This window comes from Mustela putorius, unplaced genomic scaffold, assembly GCF_011764305.1.
Source record: "Mustela putorius furo isolate JIRA1106 unplaced genomic scaffold, ASM1176430v1.1 tig00537227_pilon_pilon_pilon, whole genome shotgun sequence".
Taxonomy (NCBI): Eukaryota; Metazoa; Chordata; class Mammalia; order Carnivora; family Mustelidae; genus Mustela; species Mustela putorius.
The window spans coordinates 24,366,980-24,394,975 of NW_025422368.1; the positions used below are offsets into that span (position 1 = coordinate 24,366,980).

The 27,996-nt window shown below is 37.8% G+C and overlaps 1 protein-coding gene across 2 annotated transcripts in view; it reads left to right on the top strand.

The window, feature by feature from the left end:
- Positions 1-4,912: 4,912 nt before the first annotated feature.
- Positions 4,913-27,996, top strand: part of LOC123389961 (28S ribosomal protein S35, mitochondrial) — a 62,953-nt gene continuing 39,869 nt past the window's right edge. The window contains exons 1-6 of one of the 2 annotated variants that reach the window (XM_045073056.1): positions 4,913-5,072; positions 9,085-9,131; positions 10,736-10,903; positions 13,617-13,677; positions 20,902-21,041; positions 27,807-27,916. In XM_045073056.1, coding sequence (XP_044928991.1) covers positions 4,961-5,072; positions 9,085-9,131; positions 10,736-10,903; positions 13,617-13,677; positions 20,902-21,041; positions 27,807-27,916 — 638 coding nt within the window. In that variant the 5' untranslated portion in view covers positions 4,913-4,960. Of the gene's footprint in view, positions 5,182-9,084; positions 9,132-10,735; positions 10,904-13,616; positions 13,678-20,901; positions 21,042-27,806; positions 27,917-27,996 lie in introns of both variants that reach the window. The other variant, XM_045073057.1, reaches the window with a different exon arrangement.

A 27,996-nucleotide genomic window follows, 5' to 3' on the forward strand; every position in this document is an offset into this window, starting at 1 on the left:
TTAAAATAAATAAACAGTGACCCCTATAGCAATCCCTCGTAATGATGATTAACATGTATCCACTTATAAAAAGCATCTTTGCTTAAAAGCCTGGGTGGAATTGTAATAGTAGTAAAAGAGAGGAAAACTAAGTGAAGCAAAAAGTGCTTAGGAATGTAAATGAAAGATTCATTCACATGATTGGTAAATGCCTAGTTTTTTTATGTCCTACACCCTTCCAATCCAGTAGTAAGAAAAAGGCCCTACTCTTGGCGATTTCTCTTTTAATGATGGAAAACTGGCAATTGACAAATATATGATTATATAAAATGCATCTTAAAAATATATCTAGTGTTATGTGAAAGCACGGATAAAGGGATAGTGAAGGGGGTACTACTATATATGGGATTTAGGTTAAGGAAGACCTCTGAGAAGGGATAATTGACCAGAGATCTGAATGAAAAGGGAGAGCATTAGTACAGAGAGATCTGGGAAAGAATGTTCTAGGCCTAGAGTACTGCAAAGGCAGAGCCTGAAATGGGAGCAAAGTCAATGTGTGTAAAGCAAAGCAGAGGCGGCTGGTATGAATGGAGTCCAGGGAGCTCGAGAGAGAGTGATAGGAATTGAAATTGAAGTACCCAGCAAATGAAACAAGCAAATCACCCTTGTGAGGACCCAATTTTATTGTGAGTGATAAAGGGACAGACAGACATGCCTTGATCACATTGATCAGACTTACTCTTCAAAAAAAATTTCACTTAGGCACCTGGGTGGCTCAGCTGGTTAAGCCACTGCCTTCGGCTCAAGTCATGATCCCGAGTCCCCGGGTGGAGTCCCGCATTGGGCTCCGAGCTATGCGGGGAGTCTGCTTCTCCCTCTGACCTCTTCCCCTCTCACGCTCTCTCTCACTCTCTCTCTCAGATAAATAAATAAAATCTTTAAAAAAAAAAAAACAACACCTCACTTGATTACTGGGTGGTGACTAGGCTGTAAGGAGGAAAGAGTGAAATCCGAGCCCATGGGAGCAGCTGGGAAGCTGTTAGAAGAGTTGAAGGTAAAGCATACAGCGGTTGCTGATGATTGGATGTAGGGATGAAATCTACCACAATTAATGCTGTATTTCCAAACATCTTAAATATTAAGGATGCAAGGGAAGAAATAAAGGCACACACTTTGAATGAGCCTGGAAGCTACCCTGACACTCAAGTAATGTTTCCTTGGCATATGTGGACCCTATCTGTAGCAATGCTGTGTCAAGGAAACTATCAAGAAGGTGGTTAGGGTAATAAAAACAACATTCAGTTTGAAATCAGAGGTGGGTTTGAGTTGAATTATCTTAAGAGCAGAGTCTGGCAACTTAACTCTTCATTTTCTTATCTGTAAATGGGGATGAGTTCAATTAATTTGAAGGAGATGATGCTTGTGATAACATTTTTCCATACTAAATTATAAGCTAACAATAATTTTGGGAACTCTAGTACAAATTGTAAATATTCATGTTCTAAACAACTGGAAGATATAAAAGACTTACCATGTCTTCTTTTTTTCGTGAAAATAAAAATGTGAAGGTTTTGCTGATTTAAAAAATATTGTATTTTTTAAAAATCTGCATTCTGCTGTAAAAAAGTATGGAAATACAGAAAGTTAAGCCTTCGGGAGTCTCACCCTCTCTCCATACCCACTCTCTCCAGTTTGCTGGAGAGTTAACATTAAGAATATTGCTTAATTAACAATTCTGCTTAATTAAGAATTTGCTTAAGAAATTTGCATAATTAAGAATTAAGAATTTTGCTATTAACTAAGACGTTTTGAAGAAGTTTTAACTAAAAGTAGCTCTCTGACAGAAAGTCACTGGATTAATCTGGGTTTTAGACATAATAAAACCCCATTATAAAAATCCTTAATATTTAAAATTATTCCACGCAGCATTGGCTATAATTTGCAGGGCCATAATTTGGTAAGAAAGCTGAACAAAAAGTTTTTATCCTAAGTGAGCAACTGCACTTTTAAGAATTCTTCCAACTGAAAAATTATGTAAATCTTAGTGACTCCTAGGTACATGTGTTACTGTTTACACTGCATGAAACATATTATTGCCTACTGACAGGATTGCAAATGAGTTCTTTTAATTCAGAAGGAACCTTACTGTACTTGATGTCTGGGAAAACAGTAAGTATTTTTCTAGGTCCTCTAACTCTGGTCATGTCTGTCCACTAACGTCTTAGGGAGATAGTAAGACAAAAAGAAAACACAGGAGGGCAGGGCGAGGACAGGAGTCTCAACTTCCTGCTCAGAAACCGAGAGATCCCTGAATATAAAGTAATTCTGTAAAGATTCATAATTCTTTTGTCCCTAAATTTGTATGGTATAGGTCTTGTAATTAATTCACTGTACTAGAACATACAAACTGGAGAGTACAAAAATCACAGCTGTATTGACCATGAGCTTAATTCCAATGACCACCATTTATTTATTTTAAGATTTTATTTATTTATTTAGCAGAGAGAGATCACAAGTAGGCAGAGAAGCAGGCAGAGAGAGAGGGAAGCAGGCTCCGTGCTGAGCAGAGAGCCAGATGTGGGACTCAATCCCAGGGCCCTGGGATCATGACCTGAGCTAAAGGCAGAGGCTTAACCCACTGAGCCACCCAGAGGCCCCATGACCACCATTTATACTCTGCCTTCTGCAACATAACTACTTAAATCACAACAGCTCTGAGGAAGATCTTACGGTTCCATTTTCCACGAAACTGAAGCTCAGAGATGTTAGATAGATTTTCTCCAGAACACAAAAAAAACAGAGCCTGGATTCAAACCCCATACCCATCTGACCAAAAGGCTGTACTTTTAATCTTAAAAACAGAGGAGACGGTAGCTCACCATGTGAAGACAGAAGCAGGGATTGGAGCCATATATCTACAAGCTACTGCAAATCATCAGAAGTGAGCAGAGAGGCATAAACAGATTCTCAGAACTTCCAGAAGGAACTGTTAATCTTAAAACTGTCAATTATTTTACCAGCAAAAATGAGTTTACTAGGGATTAGCAGAGACTTGCAGTTTAGGACATGAATGCTACAGCAAAACCATTGGCATGTATGGAGAACAAATGAGAGGACTGCTTTGTTACAAAGAAGGGAGTTGGGAGGGGCTGTTATGGATGAAAAGTCCTAGAGAGTAAACTGGGAGTTTGTTGAGGCATGTTGCCTTTTCGTTAGCTAATCCTGACAGTCTCTTACTGACTGGGCTGTTGCTGGGGTAGGAGAACAACTGTCTTTTCCTGCGGGGCTTAGTAAACTGGTATCCACTGGCAAGATTTGCAAGGTGCTCTCTGTTCCTGGTGGGGTCTGTACTTGCTGGCTAGTGGTAGAATGTGAGAGCTCCCTCATCTGGCCTCTAGACTTCATTTTAAATGATATTTCCTTTTATTGGATATTTTCTTTTATTAATTTTCCTTTTATTAATTTCCCCTGCTAACACCTGGATTTGGGGTTTTTCGCATCTAGAACTGGTGAGAGAATAAATGTTATTTTAAGTCACTCAATTTGTGGTACTTTCTTAGGGCAGCCCTAGGAAGCTAGTACATTTAACACACTGTACTTCTGCTTTGGAACAGTTATGGGATGGTAAAAGGCCAGGAAAGATAAGAATGGTGATTATCACGAATACTTGTCCCTATCTGCCAATTACCCTCCCCCACCCCCCAACAATACTGATTGATGTCCATAGCACACGGAATGCTTGCACACACACTACTCTGGGACACCTGCACCCCCCTGCTCTACTTGGTATGCTTACCAAGAGTCAGTCGTGTTGGTTCCCAGTTATTCCTGTTACTGTAATTTTGTACTTTGGTTAAATATTATAGTACCTATTAAAAACAATAGAGGATAATTTTTTAATGGTTGTACATTAATCCATCCTAGGGTTGTCAAAATAGGTTTCAATCCAAGATGCCTCGAGGCAGGAAGACCTTGAACTCACCTCCTTTACAGACACACAAAATCTACAACTTTTTTATTGAAATAGAGGAGGGCAGAAAAAAAAAATCTCATTTAAAAAATGACCATTATTGGGGCGCCTGCGTGGCTCAGTCATTAAGTGTCTGTCTTTCTCTCAGATCATGATCCCAGGGTTTTGGGATTGAGTCTCCAGCCCCGCTTGGGGCTCCCTGCTCAGCAGGGAGCCTGCTTCTCCTGCTCTCCCCTGCTCATGCTCCCTCTTGCGCTCTGTCAAATAAACTTTTTTAAAAAATCGTTAAAAAAAAGAAAGAATGACCATTATTTTTGAGGTCTTGATGAGGTCTTTTTGTAATTCTAACCTGATCTACAAAGGAGCTAACGAAATCATTAATAACAGTCACAGCCTATGCACACAGGGCGCTCACTGTAGGCTAACAGTTCACCCAGAGCTTTCGCTATATTTACTTGATTAGGATCAACCCAGCCAAGAAAAAATGAAGTCAAGTTTTAAACAGAAGTAGTCTGGCTAGAGGCCATCCTTTTAACTACTCTCAGATACTGTCTCGTTCTTAGAGTATATCACTTGCACCAGCTCAAGACTTCTTTAAACCGAGAAAGTGTGGAAAGGCAGCAATGGCAAAGGAGCAGGGCCCTAAGGTAAACTGCCAGACTCTTGTGTCATCTGAAATCCCAGCCAGATCACATTTGCCCTCTGTAAGCCACATTTTTCCCCATCCCTTACAGTCCTCTTAGGACTCACTGCGTATGTATGTATGTATGTATGTATGTATGTATGTATTAAAAATTTTGTTACCTTTTTGTTTTCTTCTATTAGTTTTTCCTATTTTGGGGCTATCTTCTTGCACATTTGACTCCAAGCGGACTTTGCAGGCCCGCCTATTTCCTGTTTTTCCCCCGTAGGGGCGGGGCAAGGCGGGGCGAACCTGCGCAGTAGCGGCCTCAGAGCCGCCCCTTGACTCCCGACTGCGCTTGTCCCATCCGGCTTGCCGTCCTCGCGACCATGGCGGCTGCTGCGCTCTCCGCGTGGCTGACCCTGCAGCCGGGGACCAGGACCCTGCGTGCTTTCTGTACCTCCGTGTCTCCGGCCACCCGCTCCGCGATACCAAGCCCTCGTGAGTGTCTGTCGCATCCCCTCCGGGCTTTGCGGGAGGTGAGAGGGCGGAACACCGAATCCATGCTAGCCGCCGCGGTGGCGGAGTCCGCACCGCCTTGGGGAAGCCGGTACGTCCTTTGCTCCCGGTAGCAAAGCCGCAGGTGTGGGTCTCTCTTCTGTACCCCTGTCATCGGATTTTTAGTCGCTGATTTCTGCTTCTGGATGGGCTGGGCGTTGCGAGCTTTCTGCCCCTAGCCCCTTAGAGTGACCCGCGCTTTCTGGTCCTCCCTTTGCGCGGCCACTGGCACAGGGTCACGCTAGGTACTGGTGCCGGGTGATGTTTGTTGGGCAGTGCTGAACCATGGGTTTTCTCGAACGTTAAGAGAAGCATACAGCTCTCGTGGGACAAATTGCCGCTCTGAATTCCAGCCCTAGGTAGGCCACCAAATGGGATGACCTTCATTCAACAGACATCATTGAGATGACCTTCATTCAAGACACTTGTTCTTACTTGGAAGAATCTGTGGAAAAGACAGATCTGTTAACGGAGTCACACTATATGCAGTGTGAGGTGCTGTAATGGAAGCGTGAATAGAGTAACGGGCATTGAGGAAGAGCCCTCGGGAGGGAATCGGGAAAAGCTATGTCAAAGAGGGGGCGTGTCCAGTCATTCACCAGGTGCTGTCCAAGCTACCGTCTGTACAATCGCTAATCTTTGTATTACCAAGAGTTCAGTCTAGGCCACCATCTCTCACTTCTACAGTAGTTTCTTTACTGGCCCCTATTTCTGCTCATGCTCTCCTACCTTGAATTCTCATAAGTAGAGTGAAGTATTCACACTTGATCTTAGCCAAAAGGCTGAGAAGCGATAGAGTCAAGTATTCAAAAAGCGAATCTTACCTTGCCACTCCCTTGTTCAAAATCTGTGAATGATTCCTCATTGCTTTAAGATAGGATAAATTCCTTAACTTGTCAGAGTGGCCCTTTATCGTCTTAATGATTGTGTCTTGTAAGTTTTTTATTCATTCTGTAAATACTTAACTCCTACTGTGTGCTGGGTAGTGTTCTCGATAATGGGATATAGCAAGGTCTCTCACCTCATGAAGTTTATATTGTTTTGGGTAAGTCAGACTATAAACAAAACAGTGTCAGTACAGTGTCAGGCGGTGATTAGGGCTTTGAAGGAAAATAAAGCAGGGTATTGAAAATGATAGATTGGAGGAGTACTGGCTATAGGGTAGATAAAATTTGAGTAGTTAGGAAAGACCGCCTTGAGGAAGTGACATTTGAGCAGAGCTCATGGCATGGTATCATGCCAAGATCTGGGGGGAATAGCATTGTTGACATAGGGATCTGCAAGTGCAAAAGCCAGGTATTGAGAACAAGCTTAGGGGTGTGATCAAGGAAGAGAAAGAAAGTCAATGAGGTAAATGAACATAGTTAAGTGGTAGTCTTAAGATGTCAGAAAGAGGGCGCCTGGGTGGCTCAGTGGGTTGAGCCTCTGCCTTCGGCTTAGGTCATGGTCTCAGGGTCCTGGGATCAAGTACTGCATCAGGCTCTCTGCTTGGCAGGGAGCCTGCTTCCTCCTCTCTCTTTGCCTACTTGTGATCTCTGTCTGTCAAATAAATAAATAAAATCTTTAAAAAACAAAAAAGATGTTAGAAAGATAAGTAATGATCTGATCTTGCACGGCTTTTAGGATTTTATTTTAAGTTTGGGATTATACTGGAGGGTTTTGAACATGGAAGTGATATAATTATTTATTTCAGGAGAGGAGGAGCAGAGGGAGAAGGACAAGCCGACTGCTGAATGTGGAGCCTGACGCAGAGATTGATCTCATGACCCTGACTGAGATCATGACCTGAGCCGAAATCAAGAGTCAGATGCTTAACCAGCTGAGCCATTCAGGCACCCCTGATTTATACTTTTAGAAGATCACTGACCCCTGGGGCACCTGGGTCGCTCACTCAGTTAAGCATCTTCCTTCTTTGACTTGTATCATGATCCTGGCGTCCTGGGATCAAGCCCCGCATCAGGCTCCCTGCTTGGTGGGGAACCTACTTCTCCCTCTGCCCACTGCTCCCGCTGCTTGGCCGCGCTCTCGCTCTCTCTCTCTCTCTCTCTGTCAGGTAAATAAATAAAATATTTTTAAAAAATCACTGTGTGAAGAACCTACTTTAGTGGGCTAAAAGTGGAACGGCTAGGAGGACTTAACTGATGGATTTGATATGGGGCATAAGAATAAGTCTCGGGAAGCAGGTTAGATTCTTATCCTGAGTAATCGGATTATTGGCAGTGTCATTTACAGGGGTCAGGAAGTCTGGAAGAAGAAAATTAAGAGCTCTCTTAATGATGTATTGTAGTTGAGGTGCTTATTAAATATTTCCAACTTCTTTTCTTAATGTCCTTTCTGTTCTAGTCTTAAATTTCAGCTATCTTGAACTATTCCCATTGATTTTACATTTCCTTTTCTGTGTAGAAACTTTCTCACTTGCCTGTTCCCAGCGCTACCTCTTGCTCATCCTTAAGGTTTAGGCTTAAAATCCAGCTTTTCAGGGCAGTTCTCTCCAACTAACTAAGTTTTGTCTTCTGCTATATGTTGCCCTTAATAGTATGACTATTTATTGAAATCACTTCTTAAATATCTTATTTGACAGACCACATTCTGTGAAAGCAAGATCTGTGTTTCTTTTGCTCATTGCTGCCTTCTCCGTTTCTGGTATACAATATCACTCAAATGATTGAGTGAATAAATGAATTACTATCAAGGGATGAATAAAAATGTGTCAGATAAAGAAATGAGATGGGGAGGCAGAAGGGGACAGAAGCCAGACAGGTGGAAGGGATGCACATTCCAGGCAGAGGGGCCAGTAAGTTTGGAGAAAGTCCACAGGCTCTGGTACTGGAAGTTTAGTTTAGCTGTGGGACCTTGTGAAGGGAGATAAAGCTAGAGATAGAAGTGGTTCAGAGTGTGGAGAGTCCTATATGCAATCCTGTTGTCACCCTAACTCTTTTTCTCGGCTCTAAATGACCTCTAAGGATAATAATAGTACTTCCAGTTATTGTGAACAATAAGATTAAGTGAGATAATGAAAAGCATGTAGCATAGTGCCTGGCATGTGAAAGTGCTGCATAATTATAGCACTGTATGCTGTGATGAAGCAGAACATTTAGAGAGACGAAAGCTATATACTGTATGTAAATAACTTACTGTCTTCTATAGTTATATGATTTATTAGGAATGGCCATGATTTTTGTTTTTACTGGCATTACTGTAACATTGGCTAATATGTTCTAATATGCAATACAGAAGGAAAAACAAAGGTTTTTGTTTTTTTTTTTGTTTTTTTTTTTTTTTTTTTTTTTTTTTTTTTTTTGTTTTTTTTGGTGGAACCAAATAATGCCAAATATGAGCAAGTATATTTATAGTTTTTTTAAAACATTTCCATTGCCAAATATGAGCAAGTATATTTATAGTTAAAACATTTCCATTCAAATATCTTTAAAGATGTAAAGTTCTTATTTCTAACTAGATATTTTAATTGGGAAAGTGAGTTTGATGATGAACCTTAACATTTATTAAAAATATTTCTTTAGGTGATTAATTCACTATATCATCAGTCACAATACATTTTTAATTTAAATAACTGGACTTTGGGGCACCTGGGTGACTCAGTGGGTTACGCCTCTGCCTTCCGCTCAGGTCCTGATCTCAGGGTCCTGGGATCGAGCCCCACATCGGGCTCTCTGCTCAGCAGGGAGCCTGCTTCCTCCCTCTCTCTCTGCCTGCCTCTCTGCCTACTTGTGATTTCTGTCTGTCAAATAAATAAAATCTTAAAAAAAATAGTAACTGGACTTTTCTTAACTATTTCTGACTTTTCATTAAGATGATTTAGTCCCAGAGCTTACAGAAAATGGATTATTATTTCATTTTCATGAATACCTGAAATAATCTCAGAGTTTTGGGATCATGATCACTGTTGAACAACTGTACATACTCAGTTCTCTGTAACTACTGTGTTGTCTTTTAGGTATAGCAGGCAGAACACCCAGATATGAAAGACCACTGAGAAGAAAGGTAAACAATGTGCTCTACTACATATTATCTTTATGATCTCTGAAGTTCTAAAGTGAGGCAGATATTGATGATCAGGTAGAAGAATGCTGCCCGAGAAGGCTTCACAAGGGGATGCGTACTTGGTGACTGCCAGAGCTTTGGTTCTATTCTTTGACTGGTTTTTGTCAGTACCCCAAGAAATGGATCATCTTTGATAAATAGACTCACATATTCCTGGGAAATAGGTATATAAACTAGAATATAGAATTATTTTTGATGGTGCTTTTAATAATTATGAAGCCTGGGATGTGTGTATTAATCTCACCAGTTTGGTCTTACGCTGTAGGCAAGTCTATAAAAGAATCCGAATCCTAAGGTCACTTGTTGAGGATGGAGTCAGAACAGAGACAAATTATTAGATGGAAGTTAACTGGTACCAAATTATAATTATCTAGAGTAGTTATTTTCACAGGAATATTACCTTCTTCCAAGGCGTACACTACCCTAGTTTTGGTATTGCATTATTGGGCATTGCCAGATTTTGCTTCTTTAAAACCCTACTTTTATATGCCAGCCGTCCCCTTCTAATGAATACAGTTTTTTAAAAAATACGTGTATGTTAATGTGATTGACTAAACTGTCACATAGCTGTTCTCTGAAACTAGGAGACTTATAATCTCTCATTATATATGTATTCAGTTAGTTTAACCTACTTACTTATTTCCAAGTTCATATTATTTATTTCTTCTTTCCTCTAGTTCTCAGTTATCAGTGTCTTCTCCTGTACTGACTTCCATCAATAAAGTTCTGAAAACTATTTTAACTTGGGAAACATTCACCACCTTACACTGGTTCAGCTTATAATTTTTCAACTTTATAGTGGTGAGAAAGCAGTACACATTCAGTAGAAACTGTTCTAGGAATTTTGAATTTTGATCATTTCCTAGGCTAGCATTATGCGGTATGAGCTTGTGCGATGCTGGGCAGTGTCAGTTAGGTATAGCCACAGAGTCATGAGGATAAATAACCAATATACTTAACAACCAGTCTGTACCTTATAACTATTCTTTTTTTTTGTAACTTTCAGTACAGTATTCAATAAATTATATGACATATTCAACACTTTATTATAAAATAGGCTTTGTTTTAGAAGATTTTGCTCAAATGTAAGCTAATGTAAGTGTCCTGAGCACATTTAAGGCAGGCTAGGCTAAGGTATGCTGTTTGGTAGGTTAGGTGTATTAAAAGCGTTTTTAACTTATGGTGTTTTCAACTTAAACACTGAGTGTCCAATAAACCCATCATAAGTTGAGGAAGATCTGTATTTCAAAATACATTGTTACTCTTCAACAAAATGTAAAAAATTTGCTAAAAGTCTAAATCCACAGAAATTTTTAGTGAAGGAAGTGTGCTATTAAAGAAGATCCTTACCAGAAGCTTTGCAGAAACAGTGCAAAAATATTAGGTAGATTTGGTGTTTTTCATTTGAATAGCAGCAGCTTTATAAGAGGTCAGATTTTACATCAGTTGCAATTCTGCTTGTGTTTCTTTTTTTGTAGGTTTTTTGCTTTAAAATTAAAGATCATATTCATATTTAAAATACTAAACCATTTTATATTCTATAGGCACTACCTCCTAGGACAGAGAAAATGACTGTTGACCAAGATTGGCCTAGTGTTTATCCTGTTGCAGCACCATTTAAACCTTCTGCTGTACCTCTTCCCATTCGAATGGGCTATCCAGTAAAAAGGGGGGTGCCCATGGCAAAGGAGGGAAATCTAGAACTATTAAAGGTAAGGTCAATTGCTGATTCATTGGCTAAGAATTATTTCTAAAGAAATGCTGGTCCTCTTCCCACTCCTACCCTGCCTTGTACTTGAGGGTTCAGTATGTAGCAGCAGGTATTGTATTTTAGTTTAAACTTTTTTTCAGGTAATAATGGATGATACATTCTGATTGTCCATGGTAGAGAAGACTCAAAGAGTCCTGAGCATTTAAGAATATAACCAGTTGATCCTATGGCTTCCTTTCTGGCTTTTTCTTTTCTATTGTATTTTTTCTACCTATATCTTTCAAGTGGAACTCAGAAAAATGAAATGACCTAATTTGAGATTGAGAATTGTGACTGAAATTTACCTTTTTTTTTTTGGTAAGATTTTATTTATTTATTTGAGAGAGAGAGGGTGAGGAACCATGCACACAAGAGAACACCAACGGGGCAAGAGGCAGAGGGTGCAGGGCTTGGTCACGGGGATCATGACCATAGCCGAACACAGGCGCCTAAACAGCTGAGCCACTGAGGTGTCCCTGAAATCTACTTTTAAAGATTTTTATTTATAATTTGACACACAGAGAGAGAGCACAGGTAGGCAGAGAGGCAGGCAGAGACAGAGGGGAAAGCAGGCTCTCCGCCGAGCAGAGAGCCCAATGCAGAGTTCAATCCCAGAACCCTGAGATCATGAGCCGAGCCGACGGCAGCGGCTTAACCCATGGAGCCACCCAGGCACCCTTGAAATCTACTTTTAAAGAGATTCTAAAACTTTCTGCCCAGAAAAGTAGAATATCGTTTAATATTGTTATAGTCCTTCAACTTCTTTATTTCGTGAAGCAAAATATGTCATATTCAATGCTTCAGTTGGTAGCATCTATAATGATTTATGAACTATAAGCTTTTTTTTGAAGATTTTATTTATTTATTTTTGCAAGAGAGAGAGAGAGAGCATGAACACGTGGGAGCATGAGCAGGGGGAGGGGAGGAGCAGAAGGAAAAGAAGACTCCCCACTGAGCAGGGAGCCCAATGCAGGGCTCAATCCCAGGATGACCTGAGCCGAACACACACACTTAACCAACTGAGCCACCCAGGTACCATGAACTATAACCTTTTTAAAGAAAATATGAATATGTTTTGCCTGCGAAGGCATATCTTAGATGGTTCATGTTATATACGGTAAAATTGTCATAAACTGTGTTCTCCACTATATGAGAATCTTTTTCTTCTTTTTTTTAATTGGAAGTATAGTTAACACACAATTTTACATTAGTTTCAGGTATACAACGTAGTGGTTTCACAAGTTTTTGTGCTATACGGTGCTCACTACAAATGTAGCTAGCATCTGTCACCATACAGCCCTATTACAATATCATTGACTATATTTTCTATGCTCTACCTTTTGTCCCTATGATTTACTTACTCCATAACTGGAAGCCTTTATCTCCCACTCCTCTTTACCCATTTCTCCCATCTCTCCATGTCCCTTCCCCTCCAGCCACCAGTTTGTTCTCTGAATTTAAGGGTCTGTTTCTACTTTTTGTTCATTATGTTTTTAGATTCCACATGTAAGTAAAATCATATGGTATTTTCTTTTTCTGACTTACTTCACTTAGCATATGTATGCTACTTTTATATGCTACTTTTATATACATCGCATATATATATATGTTCAGTATTGAAAAACCGAAAAACAAAAAATAAATTGCTAAAAGATGGTGGTTAAAAAATGAGATGGTAATATGGAGAAGGAGTTGACTGCTGCTAGAGAGGGGTAAATGAAATTTGGAAATCTGAATGTTTCAAGGGATAAAAGAAAACAAACATTGAAGAAATTTATCATTTCTTTAAATGAAAGAAGGGAACTTAGTTTAGGGGTGTTTGGATAGCACAGTGGTTGAGTGACTCCTGATTTTGGGTGAGGTCATGATTTCAAGGCGGCTTCGCACTCAATGCGGAGTCTGCTTGAGATTCTTCTCCCTCTCCCTCTGCCCCTCCCAGCTGTGTGCACACATGTGCACGTTCTCTCTGTCTCAAATAAGTAAATCTTTAAAAAGCAGTTTCTACTGAGGGTTGCTGGGGGGAGGGGGTTTGGGAGAAGGGGGTGGGATTATGGACATTGGGGAGGGTATGTGCTTTGGTGAGTGCTGTGAAGTGTGTAAACCTGGTGATTCACAGACCTGTACCCCTGGGGATAAAAATATATGTTTATAAAATGGTTTTCCCTTGGGGAAAAAAAAAAAACATAGACCAAAAAAGAAAGCAGTTTCTAGAACAGTATGAATCCATTTATGTAAAGTCATATACATGTATCTGTTTTTTAAAGAGATGTCTAGAAGGATGTTAACCAAAGTGTTAAGACTGTAGAACCTTGAATAATTTGTATGTCTTTTTGTATTCCAGGGAAATTAAGATGATTAAACAATAATCTGTGTCCTTGAGTGCTTTTAGTTTTATAACTAAAATATGTGTACCTGTAGATTTTTGGCAGGAAGAGTACTATAAAAACAGCATTTTTCCCCCCACAACGGCCAGTCATCATAACATACATCATGAATCTATATTTCCCAGAATTCATTTATTGAATTCATAACACATGTGATATAGAATTAATATTGTAAAAACTAGATTTTATTTATTACAAGGTTTGTTGTGCTTAGGATTTTTTTTTATGAAATTTTTTTTTTATGTTTTTGAGGTAGTAGGTGAATTTATCCTTTAAATTTCTCTATTTTAGATCCCCAATTTTCTGCATTTAACTCCTGTAGCAATTAAAAAGCACTGTGAAGCTCTTAAAGGTAAGTGATTGTTTCAGTATATGAACTTAACAATAACTTTGAACATAAAAATTTCATTTCTAATGATAAAGGGGTCAGTTCATCAAGAAGATATAACATTTGTTTATGCACCTAAATTTACGCATCTTAGTTTATGCACCTAAGATAGGAATACCTAAGTATATAAAGCACATATTAACAGAACTGAAGGGAGAAACAGATGGCAGTATAGCAATAGGAGACTTCAATATACCATTTCCAACAATAAATGGATCAGTCAGAAAATCAGTAAGGAAACACTGAATATAAACTATATGTTAGACTGGATGGGTTTAGCAGATGTTTACTGAACGTTGCATCCAAAAGAAGCAGAATACAGATTCTTCTCAAGCACATATGAAACATGCTCCAGAACAGATCATATGTTAGACCAAAAGACAAGTCTCAACAAATTTTAAAATACTGAAGTCATATCAGGCACCCTTTCTGATCACAGTGGTATAAAACTAGAACTCTATTACAAGAAAAACCCAGAAAGTTTTCAACAAAATATTACTTAATCAAATTCAACAGTACATTAAAAGGATCATGTGAGATCAAATGGTATTTATTTCAGGAATGCAAGTATGGTCCAACATAAAAATCAGTCAGAATGATGTATCACATTAACAAAACAAAATTAGAAGAAAACATAGGCAGTAAGCTCTTTGACGTGAGTTTTGGCAATGATTTTTGGATTCGATACCAATAGCAAAGGCAACAAAAGCAAAAATAAACAGGTGGGACTATACCAAACTATAAAGCTATAGCACAGCAAAGAAAACCATTGACAAAAGGAAAGGGCAGTCTACAGAATGGGAGAAAATATTTGCAAACTTCGGGTCAGAGGTTAATATCCAAAATATATAAAGAATTCATACAACTCAATAATAAAAAATCCCAGACAACTCAATTTAAAAATAAATAGAGGATTGGAAGAATTAATATTGTTAAAGTGTTCATAGTACCCAAAACAAAGTACAGATTGAATATAATCCCTATAAAATACCAACAGCATTTTTCACAGAACTACAAAGAAGCAACCTAAAATTTGTATGGACCCACAAAAGTCCCTGAATAACCAAGAGTCTTGAGCAAGACCAAAGGTGAAGATATCACAGTCTCAGATTTCAGGATATACAATAAGCTACAGTAATCAAAACAGTATGATATCAGGACAAAAGTAGACCTATAGATCAATGGAACGGGATAGAGAGTCCAGAAATAAGCACATGCTTCTATGGTAAATTCAGCTGTGACAAAGGAGGCAAGAATATGCAATGGGGAAAAGACAGTCTCTAATAAATGATGCTGGGAAAATGGGACAGCTGTATGCAAAAGAATGAAACTGGACCACTGGCTTAAGTCACACACAAAAATAAACTCAGAATGGATTAAAGTCATAAATGTGGACCTGAAATCATAAAACTGCTTAAGGAAAACATGGGCATTTCTTCGACATTGATCTTAGCACTATTTTTCTTGATATGTCTCTTTGGAAAGGGAAATAAAAGCAGAAATAAACTTTTGAGACCACCAAAATAAAAAGCTTTTGCGCAATGAAGGAAACCATCAACAAAATGAAAAGGCAACCTACTAAATGGGAGAAGGTATTTGCAAGTGATATATCTAATAAGGGTTATATAAAATATATAAAAAACTTACACAACTCAACACCAAAATATCCCAAATAATTTGATTAAAAAATGGGCAGAGAACCTGAATAGATGTCTTTCCAAGGAAGACATACAAATCATCAGTGGAGAAGTGAAAAGATGCTCAGTATAACTAATTGTGGAAAGATTAGTGCAAATCGAAGCCACAAGGAGCTGTTGCCTCTCACCTGCTAGAAATAGTTACCACCCAGAAGGCAAGGGATACCAAATGTTGGTGAAGGTGTGGAAAAAAGGGAAACCCTATTGTACTAATGGCTAGGGATGTAAATTGATATAGCCAGTATGGAATATAGTATGTAGGTCCCTTAAAAAATTAGAACTCCCATGTGATCCAGCAATCACACTTCTGGATATATATATGTATGTGTGTGTGTATGTGTATATGTGTGTGTGTATATATATATTTTTTTTTTCAAAAGAAAAGGAAACATGGTATTGAAGAGATATCTGTACTCTTCTGTTCACTGCAGCATTATTTACCACAACCAAAAAATGGAAACAACCTAAGTGGGGAGTGCCTGGGTAGCTCTGTCATTAAGCGTCTGCCTTCAGCTCAGGTTATGGTCTTAGGGTCTTGGGACTGAGCACTGCATTGGGCTCCTTGCTCAGTGGGAAGCCTGCTTCTCCCTCCCCCACTTCCTCTGCTTGTGTTCCCTCTCTCAGTCTCTCTTTCTGTCAAATAAATAAATTAAAACCTTAAAAAAAAAAAGTGGGGTGTGTGTTTGATATTATTTAGTTATGAGAAGGAAGGACATCCTGCCATCTGTCACAACATAGATGGCCTTGAGGGCATTGTACTAAATGAAATAAGACAGAGAAAAACAATTGGATTATTATTTCACTTACATGTGAAATTTGAGAAGGCTGAACTCAGAAGAGTAGGGGCTACGTGGGGGAGGGAGATGTTGGTCAAAGAATACAAACTTCCAGTTTTATGATAAGTTCTGGGAATCTAACATACAGAATAGTGATTATAGTTATTAATACTGTGTTCTCTACCTGGAATTTGCTGAGAGCAGATCATAAATATTCTTAACACAAGAAGAAATGGTAATTACGTGACACTGTGTTAGTGTTGTGAATGTAATCATGTTGCAACATATATTAAGTGCATCTAGTCAATATACCGTGTACCTTAAACTTACACAATGTTTTATGTCAACTATATCTCAATAAAAACGGAAGAACGAAACCTCATTTTTATTGTATTAAATTGTCTTATATTCATTGCTAGTTTCTCCTTTTTTTAGAAAAATTTTCAAGTTTTCAGTGAATTGTTAAGATGTTAAATCTGCAAGTTCCTTTTTTTTTTTGCAGACTACTCTGCAAGTAGCTATGAATAATAAATAGAACCGGAAATTGTAGTCCTTGTTCAGGTAGACTAGGGACTTAATTGTTGCATTATAGATAGCACATACATAAAGTGATGGAAGAAAATATTGCAGAGTGTTGCCTATAGATAGAAGTCAGTATAATCCAAACTGAAGATAATGTAGAAAGATGCCAAGTCAATAGTTAGTAGTCAGTAATGGGATACTTTGCAGAGAGTTATCTTGAAGAAATTGTTTAAAATAAGAACTTCATAGTGATACATAGATGTGGTAACATCAAGTAGCAGAAAAACTGATGATGAAAAGCAGTAGTCTTTTATTTCTCCTTTCCCCTCAGCCCCTCATTTTAGAAGTGTTCTCTTTTAGTCATTGTTTAGGTCTGATAATTACTTGCTGAGAGTATATTTGCTTATTTTTTCCACATAGTCTCATATTTATGTATGTATGTATGTATGTATGTATGTATTTGACAGAGAGATCATAGGCAGAGAGGCAGGCAAAGAGAGAGGAGAAAGCAGGCTCCCCGCTGAGCAGAGAGCCGATAGGGGGCTCGATCCCAGGACCCTGAGATCGTGACCCCAGCTGAAGGCAGAGGCTTAACCCACTGAGCCACCCAGGTGCCCCATATAGTCTCTTTCTATACAGTATTTATTATATATTCTTTCTCTGTATATTTTATATATGTATAGTTATGTTAGTATATATTTTTCATTATACATACGTAAAATGGAAGTAATCATCAGACCATGATTATATTGCCAGTTCTAAATTTATTGAATTTGAACAATATTTATTGATTCCTAGATATTGGCAGAGAGAGCATGCAGAGGGGAGGGAGAGAGGAAGAGGGAAAGAGAATCTGAAGCAGAGGGTCACCTGGGTGGCTCAGTAGGTTAAAGCCTCTGCCTTTGGCTCAGGTCATGATCCCAGGGTCCTGGGATTGAGCCCCACATCGGGCTCTCTGCTCAGCAGGGAGCCTGCTTCCTCCTCTCTGCCTGCTTCTCTGCCTACTTGTGATCTCTGTCAAATAAATAAATAAATAAATAAATAATCTTAAAAAAAAAAAAGAATGTGAAGCAGACTCCTTGCTGAGTACAGAGCCTCACAGGGGACTCAGTCTCATGATTTTGAGATCGTGACCTGAACCAAACCAAGAGTCGGCTTAACTGACTGCACCACCCAGATAGCCCTCACTCACTTATTCTTTTTCCTTCCCACATGCACGGAGGTAAAGGCAAAGAATTTTTTTTTCATAGTTTTATGCATGTTTTCATATATACATTGACTCAATTTCTCATCTCATTTGCATTGGACTACATACAGAAGGACATTGGAATTGTTTTAGGTTCACAGTTGTTAGTGATTGGTTGTGTAGTTTAATTCAAGAGTTAGTACCTTTGAATGAATTCTTCATGCTAATTAAAAAGGAGATATATAAATGCTCAGTACACTTGTTAAGGCTTTTCAGAAAAGAAATGAAATGTAAAAGGAGATATATAAATGCTCAGTACACTTGTTAAGGCTTTTCAGAAAAGAAATGAAATGTAAAAGCTCTTCACAGGCTGGAAGGAGAAATAGTATAGTGATCATGATTATGATATAATTTGAGCTTTTGGAAGGGCCTTTTATTGAGAAAGGTAAGGAAGAAATAAAGAAGTCAAAAAGTAGGAAGAATGACTTTACTCTTACATGAAGGAAGAACAGTTTCTCCTATCTTCTTTCATGTATGTGGTCTTTTTGGGATAGTAGAATGCATTTCTATCGTTTTAGTATGTTTCTGTTTATATTGGTGCCTAGTGATAGACTGTCACTGATCATTATTCCAGATTTGTTCCTTGTTTGGCACAAACCATGTAGCACTTTTTGATCCTTTGTGAAGCCAGTTAAGGAATGTTCTGCACTGTGATAAATCTCATTTTTTTCCTTTTTAAACATTATTTTGGAATGTGCATTTATAATCTAGAAATGGGTTTTTAAATGAGGTACTTCTAAAATACTTCATAATTCTTAAATGAATGGTTTTCAGAAAAGTTGCATTATATTTTAAGTGTTTAAGTGTTTAATCTTTCTTTGATTTTGTCTTTACACTTTTGCCAGCTTCTAGATTTAGCTTGTATCTTCCAAATAACTCAAAAGCTTTTAAAATATTTCTTCTCAATTTTCTTTTAAAGTAGGTCAGTTCAGATTTTATATCTAACTTGCAAGTGGAAACTCTGAAGCACAGGAAAGTTAGGTAATTTACCCAAACTTTAATAATCAGTGGTAGAAGTTAAGTAAAAACCAAGGTCTTTCGAAGTCTAGTCTATTGCTCTACCTATCAGATGAATAGGGGTCTATTATGTACTTTCCAGTTGGCTGTATTTTTTAGACATATAATCCGGTAATTTAAAAGTTGTAATTATCATCTGGTTATTGAAATGACTTATTCAAAGTTATAAAAAATAAAAGAGTCAGTACAAACCCAAGAACTCATAAAATTCTCCAAACTAGTCTCTTATAAAGTGCTTGGCAGTGTGGCATCTTAGAGTGCAGGATATTGGAATTGTTCCATGATGGGAATAAAATTTAACTTCAGTAATCATGCTCTTTCCATTTTATTTAAATGTCAGAATTGTGGAGCTACTTCTTTCCCCTCAAGTGTGTGAGTATTGCTCTCTTAAGCAGGGTGTTCAGGGAATGGTGTGAGCTATACTTAATTTGTTACCATATATTTAGTTATAAATCTTGGAGAGTCTTTGTGGCATTTTGCTGACTGGTATTAAAGCCTATAAAGGGAGCTAAATATAGTACCTACTATAAGAAAATTGTTAACTGCCTTCGGCTCAGGTCATGATCCACGGTTCTGGGATCGAGCCCCACATGGGGCTCTCAGCTCAGCAGGGAGCCTGCTTCCCTTCCTCTCTCTCTGCCTGCCTCTCTGCCTACTTGTGACCTCTGTCTGTCAAATAAATAAATAAAATCTTAAAAAAAAAAAAAAAGAAAGAAAATTGTTAACTATAGGAAATGTTATTGACAAAGTACCTTTCACTGTCCCTTAAATCGTCACGTGGAAGGGTTCCCACATATGCCTGTGCTTGTGACCAGCCTCTCCTGCAGTCATGCTTTTTGGAGAAAGCACAGACCCCCTGAGATTTAATAGGTTTGACCTAAGAAACCAATTACTTTTAGGTATTCTTCGAATGAATGAAGATTCTTAGAATGCAGTGAAATTTCCATGGAGGGGAGGCTGATAGTGCCAGAAGTACATCTCAAGCTGAGAGCCCTCTACCTCACTAACTTTATAGGAATAGGGCAAAATGAAATCAGCTACCTTCTTACGGAGTCCCTCAATACAGATAGCTGTAGGACATGCCAGGAGCTCTTTTTCTTTTCAGCCCCCTCTCCCCTATTCCCCACCCCTCCACTGAAGGCCTGAGTTTGTATGTGCTGTGGAGATCTGTGCTGTGGAGATAGACGGTGCACCACATTTTTGTCACAGTGCTTGAAACTTCCCATTGTGGCCCACTTCTCACAGCCAGTCCCATCTCCCCTTTAGGCTAGTTGTGTTGCCTGAATCTGAGGACAAGTCTGTTCCTTTTTCCATTTAGCTTCATTGGCACAGAAGTCACCTAGAGGAAACATGAGTTACTGTAAGGATCTATTTAATAATGCCCTAGACTGTACCTGTTCAGTTTGAGGCCCTATTCAGCTCAGTTTCTGAGAGAATGGAGACCATATCTCTCTTCTAAGAGCTCTTTCAGAGCCTTTTTCAGTTCCCCTCAGAACTTTAGTAACTTTCATTTGGGAATGAATTACTATTAACTGTTGCTTTTCTCAAAAATAATTAACACTCTGAGCACTATGAACTGTTTGCTTTTAGTTGGTGAGTGAGGGGGGATTAAACTGCCCCATAACTGGGTATGTGCAAAGCTATAATAAGCTTCTATCAAGTCATAGCTTCCTTTTATCAAAGCTTACTGCTCCTCACCAAACCCAAGTTATCTGAGTCTTTCATTTAATCACATTCCCTAACTAGGATTCATCTGAGAAGAAAAGGGGTGAAGGATGATGATGTGTTTGTGAGGTGCAGAAGAGAGTCTGCTCTTTCATTCCATGTAGCTCGAGAGTCATCTCCCTCAGTGATTTGGTCTGGTAGCGCACATTGCAACGAGAATGTACTTGGCGAAACTATACTTGAGATTATTTTTCTTAATTCTCAGATTTCTGCACTGAGTGGCCAGCTGCTCTGGACAGTGATGAAAAATGTGAGAAGCATTTTCCCATTGAAGTGGACACAACTGATTATGTTTCAGCAGGACCATCTATCCGAAACCCCAAAGCACGAGTAGTAACCTTAAGGGTAAGGAATATTTTTCTAAAAATAAGAATTATTATAATACATTAATTCAAAATAACATTTTATATATAGAAAACTGATACTGTAGAAAATTTGGAAAACAGTGAAAATTTTAAAGTATTAAATAGAATTGCCTCTAATTCTACTACTTATAAATAACCTTGACTACTGGAATTCATTTTAGTATATATATAGTCAACCTTTGTGTATGTTAATAGGATGATACTATATTTGATTAGTTATTTGCTCTTTTTTATTTAACAATGTGAATTAAAATTTTTCCAAGGTTATTAAACATTCTTTAATTTTTTTATTGAAGTATAGTTGACATACATAATTATATTAATACCAGGTGTACAAGCTAGTGATGATTATATACATTACAAAATACTCACTATGATAAGTGCAGTTACCATCTGTTAGCATACAAAGTTATCACTCTTTAATATTATTTTTTTTATTTTATTTTTAAGTTATCTCCATACCCAAGGTGGGGCTTGAACTCAAAACCCCAAGATCAAGAGTCACATCCTCTACTGACTGAGCCAGCCAAATGCCCCTCTTTAATATATTATTCATGGCTACATAGAATATAACGTAAATCAGGGTCTTTTCTATGCTAAGAGAGTGTTTGAGGCTGAACACTGATATATAATAAGAGACCAAAATCTGAATATTTGGGCTTTTTGTTTACTCTTTCAGAGATTTCTTAAGAAATAAGTGATAAATAAGAGTGGTTTTAATTCTCCTTTTTAAATATCTATGCCTTGTTTTTATCTTTTCTTTTTGTCTTTTTCATTAGGTGAAACTTCTAAAATAATGTTTATGTAGTCCTTTATGCTGTTCTATACAATGGATGTGCCTCTGGCTTTTAGCTTCTAAGTATACACTGGTATTCAGTTTGAGATAATAGCCTCTATTATGTTAACGATGTGTCCTAGTCCTATAGCATTTTTGAAATGATCTCCTTTGAATTAATGTAGTAATGAATTATATTGTTGTATTTACACTTACTGAAGTGTTCTGAACCCTGATTATTTCATAGTACATCATTCTTTTGCCTTACTATGGATCTGCTCTGTTAGCATTTTATTTAGGATCGTTTGTTGCTTGGAGAAACATTAAATCCCTGCTCCTACCCATCAGAGCATGTCACATACTATTGCAGTTCCAAGTGTCTTGCTGTAGTAACTTCCAAGTTAGTATTTGAAACCACTGTTTTCTCCGGTAAGAGTCTTGATCCACATGGCATAGCTTTCTCACACAGCAGTCACAGAGCAGTTACCTGATGGGTTTTTGTTTTTTGTTTTTTTGTTTTTAACTAAAAAAAATTTAGATTTATGGAAAACTTTCAAGGATAGTTCACAGAATCCTCCTATATTTCACACCAAATTTCTTATGTTGTTAACATTTTTACTATTGTGGTACATTTATTACAACGAGCCAATATTGATACATTATTAATTAAAGTTCATACTTTATTCAGATTTTCTTTTTAAAGATTTTATTTCTTTATTTGAGAAACAGCACTCATGAGACAGAACATGAGTTGGAGGGCATGGGAGAGGGAGAGGCAGGCTTGCCGCTGAGCAGGAAGCCCTGTTGACACCAGGCTCTGTCTCAGGACCCTGGGATCATGCTCTGAGCCAAAGGCAGATGCTTAACAGACTGAGCCACCCAGGTGCCCCTATTCAGATTTCTTTAGGCACCTCTTGACTGTGGTGGTTTCTCAGAATTTACTTGTTTTTAGTGACCTTGACAGTTTTGAGAAGTACTAGTTATGTATTTTGTGGAATGTACTTCATTTTAGATTTGTTTGATTTTCTTCTCATGCTTAGACTGGTATGTATTTTGGGGAGGAAAACCTCACCAGTAAAGTGCCATTTCATCATATCATAGCAAAGGTAGAGACTCCTTTTTTTTTTTTTTTACACTCAAAAAATTAGATTTTGTACTCCATGTAGTTTTTATTTTAAATCAGAACAGTTCATGTTTGGGGTGCCTAAGGTGGCTCAGACAGTTAAGCGGCTACCTTTGGCCAGGGTCATGATCACAGGGTTCTGGGATCAAGACCTACTTTGGGCTCCTTGCTCAGCTGGGAGCCTGCTTCTCCCTCTACCCCTCCCCCTGCTCATGTGTGCTCTCTCTCTCCCTCCCTCCCCTTCTCTCTTTGTCTCTTTGTCAAATAAATAAAATCTTTTTAAAAAATGAAAAAGAAAGGGCTCCTGGGTGGCTCAGTGGGTTAAAGCCTCTTCCTTTGGCTCAGGTCATGATGCCAGGGTCCTGGGTTCGAGCCCCATATCGGGCTCTGCTCAGCGGGGAGCCTGCTTCCCCCTCTCTCTCTGCCTGCTTCTCTGCCTACTTGTGATCTCTGTCTGTCAAATAAAGTCTTAAAAAAAAAATGAAAAAGAACATTCCATGTGGACTGCAAAGATATGTTGACAGTCTCGCAACCATTTTTACACTATAAGGTAACAAGTAGATAAACTTTAATTTCTAGAAATATTATTAGAGGTACATCCATGTTTGATTTGTAATTTTCTTTCTTTGAAAGGTTTTGGTATCAGGATTGTGCCTTCTTTATGAAATAAATTTACAAAGCTCGTCAGCCTTTTTTTCCCCCCTAGAATAGTTTAAATATCATAGCATTATATTTATATGTTTGGAGAAATTGAAAATATTAAAATCACAAAAGACAATACATGTTTACTGTATAAATTTTAGAAAATCTAGATAAAGGGGGGGAAACCTTAAAATTATGCTTGGCCAACATTCCACAGGTTAATATAAATTACCTAGGGAGTAAGGCGCCTGGCTGGTTCAGTCAGAGGAGCATGTGACTCTGGATCTCAGGGATGTGAGTTTGAGCCCCATGTTGGGTATAGAGATTACCTAAAAATGTTTTTAAAAATTTTTTTAAAAAGTACCTGGGGTAATTAATACCTGATATATTTTTAATAATTTAGTAAATGTTGCCTCTTTTTAATAATAATGATGATAATAACAACCAGCTGTTGTCAAGCTCCATGTTAAGTGATTTAAAAAATCTCTGAACTCAGAATCAGGAAATCTAGAATTTTGCCTTACTTTTTGTGGGCCTTAATCTTCAGTACCAGAATAGACATCTGGTTCCCTACTTGTTCTGTTTGTTTATTTTATTTTACATAAAAATAATCCAACTGCATTATTTGAAGTATCCCACAAGATACCACTTACCTATCAGGCCGCCATCCACTTTTGTCTCCTTTTTTTTAAGATTTTTTTTTAAAGATTTTATTTATTTATTTATTTGATAGACAGATAGAGAGAGAGATCACAAGTAGGCAGAGAGGCAGGCAGAAAGAAAACGGGAAGCACTCTCCCGCTAAGTGGAGAGCCCAAAGTGGGGCTTGATCCCAGGACCCTGAGATCATGACCTGCGCCAAAAGCAGAGGCCCAACCCACTGAGCCACCCAGGGGCCTCCTGTCTCCTTTTTGTCTTATACCACCATGTGAAACCTTCATCACTTCTTTGTGTTCTTTTCCTAACTCACATCTGCCCTTCTCGGACTCTTTTCACTCTACCCACTGACAGTTGAAGCTCAGTGGTGGTGTCCTGAATGGTATCATGTAGTTCAAGGGTAAAAGTAGGTAAAACAGTGGGACTAAAGCATGTGCATTCCTGTGTGACTTATTTTTTTATTTTATTTATTTTTTGGGGGGAGAACATGAGAGAGAACCTGAGTTCACTTCAGGGGTATAGGGAGGGAGGGAGAGAGAATCCCATGCAGTCTTCTTGCCCAGTGCAGAGCCCAGTGTGGGGCTTGATCTCACAACCCCAAGATCATGACCAAAATCAAGAGTCAGATATTTAACCAGGTGTCGCCTGGCATGATTTAAAGTAATATTGTGAAGCCAGTCAAATAGTATAAAGTACTATATTAAGAGATACTCGGGGCCACTGGGTGGCTCAGTGGTTAAAGCCTTTGCCTTCGGCTTAGGTCATGATCTCAGGGTCCTGGGATCGGGTCCCACATCGGGCTCTCTGCTCAGTGGGGAGCTTGCTTCCCCCTCTCCCTCTGCCTGCTTCTCTGCCTACTTGTGATCGCTCTCACTCTGTCAAATAAATAAATAAAATCTTTAAAAAAAAAAGATACTCAAATTTTTAAATTCAGAGAAAGAAAGATGGTATCATATTTTTCTTGATAGTTATAAAGGTAGTGCTGAATTAAAAACAATATTTGTGTAGGACTTTTCTTTAAAAATGGCTTTCTTCTATTTATTCTCATTTATTCCTGACAAAAATCCTGTGAGTACTTTGTTTTGTAAATGAGGAAACAGTAAGATCAAGTGATTTAAGGTCACTTAGCAAATAAAGTTGCAAATCTAGAAATCAAACCCAGGTCTTGTCTTTTGTATATAACTATAGTTCTTTAACTGACGTACTGTGCTTCTAAATAGAGAAGGTACTTCACACAATTAGGTTTATTTCTCAATTTATGTAACTCTTAAATATGGGCATTTGAAAGTATATACATAAAACCATGATCTCCTATGATTTGAAATGTCAGTGTTGTTTTGTGGGATAATGTTAATACAGTATTGATGCTTTAAAATGTAGCAAAAGAAAAGTCCAAGCATTCTTGGAATTTTGGAAAAAGAATGGTAATGATTGCTGCTCAAATTCAGAGTCAGACTGTTCATCTAGTTTAATGACTACAATTTTGCAGTGCCTTTGAGTGCTAGCAGGTGGCGTGAGTGTACCACATAGCTCTAAAATATTTTGAGTTTCTGGCATAAACGCTGTATAATTTTTGAACATTCAAAGTGTTAATGTGAATGTTAGTTTTAAAGCAGTTACAATAATCAGCATTGGTGCCATTTTTTTTTTTACTACTTCTTACATAAAAAGCTAGAACACTTAAATTTTTTAAATTGTAAATTTTTAAATTTATTGTTGAAAATGATTACATTGAAGGGAGTTTTAAAAGGAAAAAAATCATTCCATTCTCTTATTCTAACGTAAAAACTATTCTTTGTACTGTATCTGTATGTATGCATATGTACAAGTATGTTAATAATTAGGGGTACATTCATTTGACTATTTCCTTTTAAGTAATTCTTATTGTTAATAATCAGAATTATATTTCTTATACCTCAAGCTGATAACCTGGTTGTTGATACGTATTCTTTCCAGGGGACTGTGGTAATTTGCACTGCCTGCACATAGGACCATTCTGTAGGTTGATATTTAATAGTCAATGTTTTTCCTGCATTTATTCTTTAAAAGTATATTTTTATTTATTTATTTCCTATATTTTCTTAGTTCAAATAAAAATTCACAGTGCTTAAAAAAAACATGTATCCTTTCTTTTTTTCATTTATGTGTTCATTCAACAAATACATGTCATATGTTCTTTAAGTGCTAGGCCATCACCAAAAATGGGACTGATACCGTTCTTACCCTGGAGAGTTTGCAGGCTAGTGGGAAAAATGGAAAAATAAATAAGCTCTTCTGCTATAATGTCTTGAGGGAAGTGCAGGGTTATGGAAGCTAACGAGAAGTAGATGTGATTGTAAAATCTTATTGAGCCTTTTTTTCTCTTCATATAGTTATGGATTTTTCTTATTCTTAATGCCGTCCATGGAAAAACAGTGTGTGGCTTACCTTACTTAACTGTATTCTAGTATCTAACCTATTTTTCTATGTCAAGTCTAGTTTTCTTTTAGATACCTTCAATCCATGCCATAATTCTCTCCAAATTAAAAACTGTTCATGTAGTCCAGTGTTTCCCAAAATATGTTTTAAGGAAGACTAATTCCATGAACTGTCCCTTGAAAAATAGAATATGAGGTCAGATAAATCTGGAAATTGTTACATAAGAACCCTGCGTCTTGAAATTTCAGAATGCTCATTAGCATATTATCACTTCTAAGAAGTCCTTCTATAAAGAACCCAGTTTAACTCTGTATTATCTGAATATATTCAACAAAAATAGCCTTTTTAGAGAAATAATTCTTTTTTTTAAATATTTTATTTATTTATTTAACAGCCGGAGAACACAAGTAGGCAGAGAGGCAGGCAGAGAGAGAGGAGGAAGCAGGCTCCCTGCTGAGCAGAGAGCCCGATGTGGGGCTCGAGCCCAGGACCCTGGGATCATGACCTGAGCGGAAGGCAGAGGCTTTAACCCACTGAGCCACCCAGGCGCCCCGAGAAATAATTCTACTTAACAGCCTCTGGGACTAGTATTAACATTTTGAGAAATGTTGAGCTGAATTTCAAATGTCTTGATCCTTCATGAATGCTCTATACCATCTTCCATGAGATACCTGGACCTTTTAAAATAAATACCCCTAAGCAAGTTGCAATGATAAAAGTCTCATAATTGCATGGTGGAAATATCTTAAAGCATTTTTGTTTTATCCCAGTTTTCTTATATTCCAGCTTTACTAATACTAATTGAGTTTAATTCTTAGTGCTACTCATAAGCTGTAATATCATTTATTTAAGAGACTTATTGGTTTTAACAGGAAAGGTGCTAATGCCCAGAACTTTCAACTCAAAACAGTTTCCTCCTCCTCCTTTTTTTTTTTTCCCCATGAGTAAGATCAGGCTTCATAATGCATGCCATTTGCTAACTCTACATAGACAACGGTACAGGTGGCAAAAGTTTCTTTTTGGTTAGTTTAACATTAAATGATATTGTTACTGGGTTTTGGGGTTTTCTTTTCACTAAACAAAGTATCTGAAATAATTCTTTTCAAATAACTTTTTCTTGTATTTTTAAGGTTAAACTTTCCAGTTTGAATTTAGATGATCATGCAAAGAAGAAACTCATTAAACTTGTGGGAGAGCGATACTGCAAGACTACAGATGTACTTACCATCAAAACAGACAGGTAAAGAAAAGTTCAGCCAATTGGTCATTGTGTTGTTTTTATTGGTCATTGTGTTGTTTTATTATCTTCCAGTCTTCTGG